The sequence below is a fragment of the Chaetura pelagica genome, unplaced genomic scaffold, assembly GCF_000747805.2.
Source record: "Chaetura pelagica isolate M959 unplaced genomic scaffold, ChaPel_1.0 scaffold865, whole genome shotgun sequence".
Classification (NCBI taxonomy): domain Eukaryota; kingdom Metazoa; phylum Chordata; class Aves; order Apodiformes; family Apodidae; genus Chaetura; species Chaetura pelagica.
Genome location: NW_009953298.1, coordinates 137634 through 147515, shown reverse-complemented (window position 1 = coordinate 147515; position 9882 = coordinate 137634). Strand labels below are relative to the sequence as shown.

General features: G+C 52.2%; 1 protein-coding gene across 1 annotated transcript in view; it reads right to left on the bottom strand.

The window, feature by feature from the left end:
- HYDIN (HYDIN, axonemal central pair apparatus protein) overlaps positions 1-9882 on the bottom strand; it is a 137792-nt gene that overhangs the window by 60300 nt on the left and 67610 nt on the right. Inside the window, exons 17-19 of the mRNA XM_009997997.1 lie at positions 8986-9121; positions 6659-6811; positions 2841-3079 (exon numbers count right to left, since the gene is read on the bottom strand). Of these exons, the coding sequence (XP_009996299.1) occupies positions 2841-3079; positions 6659-6811; positions 8986-9121 (528 nt within the window). The remainder of the gene's footprint in view (positions 1-2840; positions 3080-6658; positions 6812-8985; positions 9122-9882) is intronic.

Below are 9882 nucleotides of genomic sequence, written 5' to 3'. Positions count from 1 at the left end.
GCTGGGGGGAAAGCAGAGGTGGGGGAGGGAAAAAAAGGGTCACAGGAGGTGCCAGCTCTCAGTGGTCAGCCAGCTTCAGCACCCTAAGGGGACCAGGGAACCAGTAGAGCTGGGAATCGGCGGAGCTGGTTTGAAGCTTCAGCGAGAGCCACAACTTGGTGGCTCCTGAGTTTGTCACCATCCAGCAGCTGGGCTGCCTGCTCACACCAAGGGAAAGCTGCAGGAAGAACATCCCCAGCTCCTGCAAAGCAGCCTTTGGAGCTGAAGGCATCAGCAGCCTTTGGAGATGAAGCCTCCCCAGCCTTTGGAGAAGATGCGCCAATAGAGGGGAGGGCTGGACCTGCTGGGAAGGAGAAGGATCTGGGGGTCCTGGGAGAGAGGAAATGATCCATGAGCCAGGAATGGGCCCTTGTGGCCAATGGAATCCTGAGGTGCATAAGAGTGTGGCCAGGAGGTCAAGGGAGGTCAGTCTGCCCCTCTGCTCTGCCCTGGTGAGGCCACATCTGGAGAACTGGGACCAGTTCTGGGCTCCCCAGTTCAAGAGAGACAGGAAACTGCTGGAGAGAGTCCAGGGGAGGGTGACAAAGATGACTGGGGGGTGGGAGCATCTCCCTGATGAGGGAAGGCTGGGAGAGCTGGGACTGTTTAGCCTGGAGAGGAGAAGGCTGAGGGGAGACCTTATCAATACCTACAGGTATCTCAGGGTGGGTGCAGGAGGATGGAGCCAGAGTCTGCTCAGTAGTGCCCAGGGACAGGACAAGGGGCAATGGGCACAAGCTGGAACATGGGAAGTGCCACTGAAATAGGAGGAAAAACTTCTTCACAGTGAGGGTGACAGAGCCCTGGGACAGGCTGCCCAGGGAGGTGGTGGAGTCTCCTTCTCTGGAGACATCCCAAACCCACCTGGACTCCAAACATCCCCCTGTGGGATGTGCTCCAGGTGTCCCTGCCCTAGCAGAGGGTTTGGATTGATGATCTCCAGAGGTCCCTTCCAACCCTGACAATTCTGTAATTAACACTTGGGAGTGTTTCCTCCAAGATCCTTCCTGCAGGTCTTGCTGCACTGGATGTTCCTCTGGCCTGGCCTGGCTGCAAAGGGTTGAGGGAACAAGTTCACTGCCCTTCCACCTTCCCCCTGGGAGCTGCTGCCTCAGGTGGCTTCTTCCAGAGCTGCTCCTGGGGAGCTGCAGGGTAGATATCTGGTGATCTGGGCCCCACTTGTGCCTCTGGCAGGGCCCCTTGGCACCCCATTCCTTGGGGAGCATCCAACCCCTGCCACCCCCAACATATCACCTGAAGAAAGCACCTGGGATTGGGTTTGAGGGAGATCCAAGCACTGGGAGCAGCATGACACAACCAGGGCAGCAGGACCAGATCCACTTGTCACCCCCTTCACTCAGAGATGAATGACCAGAGATCTGACACCAAATGCAGAGTTTGATGGAAACTGATTCCTTCATGTCAAGAACCATGGGCTGCAGGAGTAATTATTTTACCCTCTATAAATCTGAACATGGCCAGGAAATTAACTGTTCTGGACCAGTTGAAAGGTAGAGAAGATGTGGCTTTCTAAAATGCTCCCCAGCTAAACACAAACACCCAAGAGACAGCAGAGAACAGACCAGTCACCAAATGGTTTCTCTACCTGGAGGATGAGATGGGTTAATGGTGTGGAAAGGAGCAGCTGAAAGCCTGGAGAAGCTCTGGGCAGACCCAGGGTTTGTGGCTCTGGGAAAGCCCTTGCTGAGCTGAGATGTTCCCTCAGCTCCCAAGGGAGCCTGCAGGCTGAGATGGGAAGGGTGGGGGAGCAGAGGACAATGACATGAACCACATTGACATTGTCCTCTGGGTGTTGTGTCACCCACCTGTGGCTGCACAGGCCACAGAGAAGGCACCAACCTCCCTCCACCAGCCCTGCTTGCTGGGGGTGCACATTGAACCCCCCACAATCTAAATGCTTCAAGGTAGAAACCCCCCAACATCTACTCTGCAGGTTTAAGGAAGGATGAACCTACTTTCTACCCCAAAAAGCAGGTACTGGACCCTCTTTGCAGCCAGGGAAAGGAGGAGGCACCTGGAGAAGACCATTCTTCTCACCCCAGATGATCTCCCACATGAGGCAGCCAGGACTTTGGGAAGGTTTGTCTCCTGCTTACAAGGATGGGTCTGGTTTGACCCCCACCTTCAGTGAGTTCCCTCCCTTGAGCTAAACTCTCCCATCCACTCCCAGTTCTTCCCACCCAACCTCAACCTTCTCCCTTCAGAGCTGCAACCACCCTCACGTGCCACGTGGAGAAGACAAGGAGGAGGCAGAAGAGCAACCACATCAACCAAAGAGCAGCCTGGTGGGGAGAGGAGGGAACTGAGGGATTTGTCACAGCAAAGACAAATCCTGCTGCTCCTCCAGGACTCCAGGGCAGAGGGGACAGAAACCAGCACCATTTGTTGAGTTGAGGAGCTCCTAACAAGCCACCACCAAGGTTTGTGCTCCAGAGTGAGTGAGCAAACAACAATATTGCAGAAGGAAAAACTCTTGATCCTTGGAATACAGCTTTTTCCAGCCCCAGGCTCCCAGAACCTGCTGCTTTCCTCCAAATCTTGATTTGATCAAGTGAGGAAATCAATGTTTCATCACTGAGGGCAATTCAGTGACAACTGAGCAACTTGGTGTCTATTCTTGGTGGCTTTTGAGGGTGTCTAATGACTTTCCAACTGCCAGAAAACGTTCCTCCTGTGGCTTCAGTGCAATGGAGCCAGGACTTGGAGTCCTGAAGGAGAAGCACAGCAAAACTCCTCCTTGCTGAGCCCCCTGGAGGAGCAGGAGCTGAGGGAGATCCTACCTGAAGTGGGGTCCCAAGCTGAGCTTTGGAGCAAAGGGCTTGTCGGTGACGATGGTGGTGCCAATGCCAAGAGCCTGGACAGGGATGACAGAGGTGTGGCTGTTCTCTATGAAGACCTTCACCTCATCCTGGAAGCTCTCAGTATCATCCAAGTTTGCTATGATGGCCAAAGACACCTCAGCCTCAGGGGGGATGACTCCTTTGTTGGGTTCAATCCTCCAGCGGGAGCATCTACCAGCCTGGAAGACAAACCCAAGAGGAGCTCAGGGTGGACACCATGGCCCCTGCTCTCCTGGGGGCTGCAGGAAAAGGAAGGACTAGAGAAAATGAGGGTAAAAATCATAAAAGCTTCATTTCCCCAAGCTATGGTGAGGCAGCAACTCTACAGGAGCTCATCCAACCTGTCTTTTGCTCTCCTCACTTCATTGACCCAGTTTTGCCCAACCCAAGGGATGATCATCCTCAGGAGAAGGTCATTCCCTCCCCTGCCTGTCCTTTGGGAAGCTGATTTCCCTTCCCCCAGCTTCCTCCCAGCTCCAATCCCACCTTGGCAGCCCCACAGTTGGGGGGGGGAACACTGCTCAGAGCCTGAAGCCCAGCTCTGCAAACCCAACTGACCAAACCCCTCACCCCAAAGTCTCCTTTCCTTTCAGAGGTGCTTCCCAACAGCCCCTGAAGGACTCACTGCCCCTCAGAGCTGCAACCAGGTGCCCCAGTGCCCTCTGCTTTGGAAAACTCACCTGGCAAGGCTGAGAGCAGGACAGGAAAGAAACAAGGAGAAAACCAACTGCATGACATGTCCCCTGTGGACACACAGCCCAGGCCTCCCAAACACTCTCTTCCTCTGGTTTCTCATGGACCTCCCTCTACAGATGGGACAAGAAAGGTGCTGGACCCCCCAGCCCACCTAAAAAACCACACATGCCAGCAGGACATGCACTGGGGTGAAGATTCATGGCTTCAAGGTGTCCTGGTGGTGGCACCTGCACCACCATCCAGTGCTGGGTGTGACACCACAGACCCTGCTCACCCAACCACTGCAATATTGGAAGAGAAAAGGGGGTTTCTTTCTTTGTTTTTTAGCAGAAATTGTGCTTGGATGCTTGAGAGGACCCAAGCCTGATGCCAGCTCAGGGAAGGTGAAGTGAAGCTCAAGTTCCCATCCATCAGGCTCTGAGAAGAGGAGCAGAAAACCCAGCAGCACTTCCAAATCATGGGAAGCATTAAATAAACCCTCCAAACCCACCTCTGCTGCTGCTGAGGATGAGACCAGAAGGCCAGGGAAGCACTGACTTGCTGAGCACTCAGGGACCCTGCACAATGGGTAGGTTCCCCCAGAAAGGCTTGAGAAGCCTGGAGGGCAGGTCTGGGCTGCTCATGCCAAAGGCAACCAGATCATTCCAGGCACAATGAATAAACTCAGCTACATTTAATTTGTCCTCTAGAGCTGCCAGAGAAAGTCTTAAAAGCAGCTAGAAGGAGATGGGATGGAGGAAGGTGGTCAGGATTGGGCTCTGCTGCTCCAGGAGGACCAGGCTGGGCTTTTTTCACTCCTTTATCTTCCACATCCATTACTACCTGCAACCTGCTTCTGCTTTGGGACCTCATACCCTGCTAGGGAATATTCATATGAGTCTAGATAATGATCACTTTGGTTTCTGCCCCTCTGAAGAAGAGGAGCAGAGCTTGAAGACCAGGCTGAGCTCAGCTAGACTGGAAGGTGACACAACTCCCCCTGCTTTCCCCAAGTGATGGAGCCTCCTGAAAGCACCAAAAAAAGCAGCACCAAGTTCATGTGCATCTCCAAGGCCAGAGCTACACATGATCCCAGGCAGCCTGACCTCACTTGACCACAGAAGATCCCACCAACTCTCTTTTCTACCCCTGCAACTGGTCACAAGCCTCAGAGAAGACCCACCGACCATAGATGACCCAGCCAAGGGGGGTCATGCCAAGCTGGTGGGTGTGTTGGGTTGGCATCAACATCCCTGGACAACTTCTCCTCTGATTCCTCCTGACCCAGGGGGGCAGAGGAGCCCTGGTAGCTCTGGCTCCAGAGGTGAAGCTGCAAAGCTGCCACCTGCCACAGCTCATTTCTCACAGCCTGCCAGGAAATTGTCCCCAAGAAACTCTTCCTGAGGAATAATGATGAGCTGTCTTGATGGAGCCAGGCTTGGGATTTCCCAGGGTGACCCAAGCAGACCCTCCAGGCCCTGCTGGGCCACCAGCCCACCCCAGAGCAGCATGGTTTGCCTCCTGTCCTGGTTCCTTCAGCCAGCCCCTGGGGGGGCTCCAAGGGGCTCAGGGCACCCCCCACCAGGAGACCTGCCAGGACTGAGAGGCTCTGCCTGGCCAGATTCCCTTGGGTTTCTAGGTCAGCTTGGGCTACACCCATCTGGTGTGTCCCAGGAACATCTCTGGGAGCCCAAATGCTAAAACATTCCAGCCCTTTAGACACCAATACCTAATGTCTGACAACATCCCTGCTCCTGGCTTGTCCCTAAATGCCTGGGGACAGGCTGGGAGAGTTGGGGTGTTCAGCCTGGAGAAGAGAAGGCTCCAGGGAGACCTTAGAGCAGCTTCCAGTGTCTGAAGGGGCTCCAGGAAAGCTGGGGAGGGACTTGGGACAAGGGCAGGGAGGGAGAGGACAAGGGGGAAGGGATGAAAACTGGAAGAGGGAGATTGAGGTGAGACATGAGGAGGGAATTGTTTGGTGTGAGGGTGGTGAGAGCCTGGCCCAGCAAACACTTCCATGAATCAGCAGCTGTCCTGAGAAGTCTTGAGAAGCAGAAGATGCTCACCAACCCTGAGATAAGCCAACCCTGAGAAGTCACAGCAGGGAGGGCTATGGAGCATCTTGACTGCAGGAAAAGAAATCACCTGCAAACCACCTCATGTTATTGTTCTGTTTATTGATCAGCCACAATATTTGCAGGGACTGGAGAGACGCAGGACAGGATTTATTGCCCAGTCCCATCACTCAGGGCACTGGGGTGAGGCAGATACAGAATCCCAGACTGGTTCAGGTTGGAGGGACCTTCAAGATCATCCAGACCTACCCCCCTGCCATGGGCAGGGACACCTCCCACCAGCCCAGGTTGCTCCAAGCCCCATCCAACCTGCCCTTCAACACTGCCAGGGATGGGGCAGCCACAGCTTCCCTGGATAACTTATCCAGCCCTGCAAGTCCCCTGGGTCTGCTGCAGGCACCACCCAGGGACACCAGGACCTAAGCAGGACACACTGGGGTACAAACACACAATCCCCATTATTCACACACCAAGTGCCACCCACCCAGGTCCATTCCTGCAGAGCTGGGAAAGCAGATTTCCCTGTGGAGTCCCAGACAAACTGCCCTGGGAACCCCCCTCTCTGAGGTTACATTGATCCTCCTGGGCACAGAAACTGGCAAAGCAGCAAGAAGGAAATTCAGCCTGGGTTAAGCAGCCCTAAAAGCTCAACCCACCCAGCAGAGAGAAGGACAAACCTCCCCCAAACCCTTTTTTCCTGCCCTGATGGCCCTGGCAGAGTGAGAGCTCCTAAGGAAGCTCATGCCCTTGCAGGAGCTTAAGGCCACAGGGTTCTACTTGATGTCAGAGCTCCAAAAACATGACTCAGCACTCAATCCCTTCCACAAAATAAAAGGAGAGCTCCTAAAAATGATCCAGACCCATTTAATGAAAGGTCCCCCAGCTCAATCTGTCCCCAGAGCCAGGCTCCTCTTGCTGGAATATCCTGCTTTTTCAGTATGGAAAAGTTCATATAGAAACCAAACCAAGTCACATTTTTGTTGGGAAACAACCCCCAGGGATCCTTACCATCTCTGCCCAGAAGGATGCAGGGATGACAGCCTGATTGGAGAGGTGGAGAGTTTGGGAAACATCTTGGAGGACTTGGATGTTGCCAAAGTTGAGCTCATTTGGGTGCACGTAGACAACTGGTCCTTCTCCAAAACTCACCAAACGGATTTTCTGCTCCAGGAAGAAGGTAGGAAAGGTTAAAAAAAAACCAACCAAACAACAGGGAAAGTTTAAAAATAGGAGACAGCTCCAGGATATTCCAAGACTGGGGGATATTTAGGGTTATTTGAAGCTTCCAGGGTTGTAACACTGATGCAAAAGGCCTGGAGCAAATGGGGGGGCTGGAGAAATCCAACTGGAAAGCCACCAACTCTCTTAATCCAGGGGATAAAAACACCCAGTTTCCCAGGTTTGGGGCTTTTTCCCCACTTGCATGAACCCCAGAAGCAAAGCAGGGTAGAGATCAGGCCTGGCAGATGATGCCTCTGACTTGTGCTTTCCCTGGTATGAATCCCAGACATGAATTAATTATTAACCCATTCAAGCAGGAGTTTTTTCTTGTGACAGCCTGAAACCCAAAAGGTCTAGTTCTGGCAGGACTGGCCCAGGTTTTTTTTGGAGGAGAATCCCTTTGCTAAAGTGCTTGCTTGTATAATGAATGCAGAGCATTGATCCAGCCTTGCTGGATTTCACCAACTACCCCATAAAAATCCACAGCATCGAAATCCCAACAAGCTGCTGGTGGATTCAGAGGAGGCCAAGGAGTCTGATTGAAGCAGATGATGCCCATGATGCCAACCCTGTCCTGATGTCTGGCTGAAGGAACCAGCACTGACAGCTGTCAGAACCACTTGGCAACTCCAAGACACAAAGAAAAGGATCCAGAAATGCTCATGCCTTGACAGGACAGGGTAAGGACAAGCTAAAAATCAGGTAGCAAGGCTGGGAGGTTGAAAAGAAGGAACTGGAGCCATGATGGTGATTTTTATCCCTCTGGGAAAAGGGAGGGATGAAGAGCTGCTCCTGAGGGGAAGGAGCTGGAGGGCAGAGCTGTGTCTTGTCAGTTGGTTTTGCTTCCAGGTGACACAGGGGCAGAAGCAGCAAAGAAAGGCAGAAGCCCCTGGAGATGGGCAGAAAAAACAGCTGGAGGGTGCTGAGGGGGGCTGGTCTCACTGGGAGGGGGTACCAACACCAGCCTCATCAAGGAGGGGGTGGGTAGAAAAAGAATCATAGACTGTTTTGGGTTGGAAGGGACCTTAAAGATCATGAGGATCCAACCCCTGCATGGGCAGGGACACATCCCACCAGCCCAGGCTGCTCCAAGCCCCATCCAACCTGCCCTTCAACACTGCCAGGGATGGGGCAGCCACAGCTTCCCTGGGCAACCTGGGCCAGGCTCTCACCACCCTCACAGCACAGAAATCTGTGGTTAAAAACCCAGCAGCCAGTTCAGCAGCTGCTCATTCTAAGGAGGAGAAACCCCCCCTTGAAGGGAAACAGGGTTTTATATTTAGGAGCAACTGTTGTGTCCAACTTCAGAGCTCCCTGTTGGCTGCTTGACATCCAGAAATGCCCAGATGTTCAGTAGCATCCAAGGGATTTAGCAGCAACATTTCCACTTGTTTTAATAAAAGCTTCAATCCCTGTGACTCCTTTTAAAATGTCAGCCTTCCTTTCTGTTCCAGAAAGCTTCTGGTGCTCAGGAATCCTCTTGCATGCTCAGAGAGAGGACAAGACATTTTTAAACAGCTGCTTCAAAAGTGAGCATCATTTTAATGTTTCATTAACTCAAATTGTTCTGGGTTTCAGCTGGATGAAGCCAGGACAGCACAGACAAGGTTTCCTTGCCTGCATTTTGTTGCCATTGCTGCAGCTGAAAGCAAATCATGGCTTTTTAGGAGACTTTGGCCTCTTCAATTCCCAAACTTTGTAGAAAAAATACAGATATATGGGGTGTGGAGACTCATGTGTGTCCTGCTGGGGCTTCTGGCCAAGAGATTGGATGGTTATTCCTCAGACCTGATGGGCTTGGCTTTTAGAAAAGCTTCAATCCAGCTTGGAAGTTGATGTTCTTCTGGCAACACAGCAGAGGAGGAGACTCAGGGATCTGGGTGGGATTTCAGCCTGGGCTTGTTATCCTGCCTCACATGTCCAGCATTCCCTGCTGTGTCAGACTCTGAGATCACACCCTCCCAAGAGGACACCCCCCCCCTCCTCCTCTAGGCATCACTGTTGCCCCTTCTTTCCTTCTCCACACCAGCCCTATATTCCAACTTCTTGTTTTGCCAGCAAGAACCCCTGGAATGTGCAACCCTGCTACACTTGACACCCCACCAAGGACTCACCAGGGGATCACCTTCCATCCCAAACACAGCAACATGAGCCACAGTGTCCTGCTCCCCCAGTTTCTGGGTTGCCAGAGTGACTGGGACCTGCACAGAGCTGCAAGGCTGGATGATCCCACAGGGCATGGGGCTGGAATACCACACAGCAGCACCTTTCCTGCCTCCCTGGAAGGGAAAGAATCAAACCCACCATTTATTTCCTTCCCAAAGTTTCAGGTAGGTTCCCATTTAACTCCTTCCTGAGGTCTATATTCAAGTAGGTTCTTATTTAACTGCTTCCTGAGGTTTATATTGAGGTGAGTTCTTACTTAACTGCTTCCCAAAGTTTAAATTCAGGTAGGTTCTTATTTAACTGCTTCCTGAGCTTTATATTCAGGTAGGTTCCCATTTAACTGCTTCCTGAGGTTTATATTCAAGTAGGTTCTTATTTAACTGCTTCCTGAGCTTTATATTCAGGTAGGTTCCCATTTAACTCCTTCCTGAGCTTTATATTCAGGTAGGTTCTTACTTAATTGCTTCCCAAAGTTTAGATTCAGGTAGGTTCTTATTTAACTGTTTCTGGAGCTTTATATTCAGGTAGGTTCTTATTTAACTGCTTCCTGAGGTTTATATTCAGGTAGGTTCTTGTTTACCTGCTTCCTGAGGTTTATATTGAAGTAGGTTCCCATTTACCTGCTTCCCCAGGGTTCCTGTTCTCACCTCATCTAAAGGTGAGGATACCCAAATATGAACCAGTAAGATCTTCCCCAAAACTTGGGGTTTTTTTGGCTAATAAACCCCACAATAACACCTGAGGAGGAGGAGATGGAGGAGGAGGAGGAGATGGAGGAGGAGGAGGAGGAGGAGGAGGAGGAGGAGGAGGAGGAGGAGGAGGAGGTGGTGGAGGAGGAGGAGGAG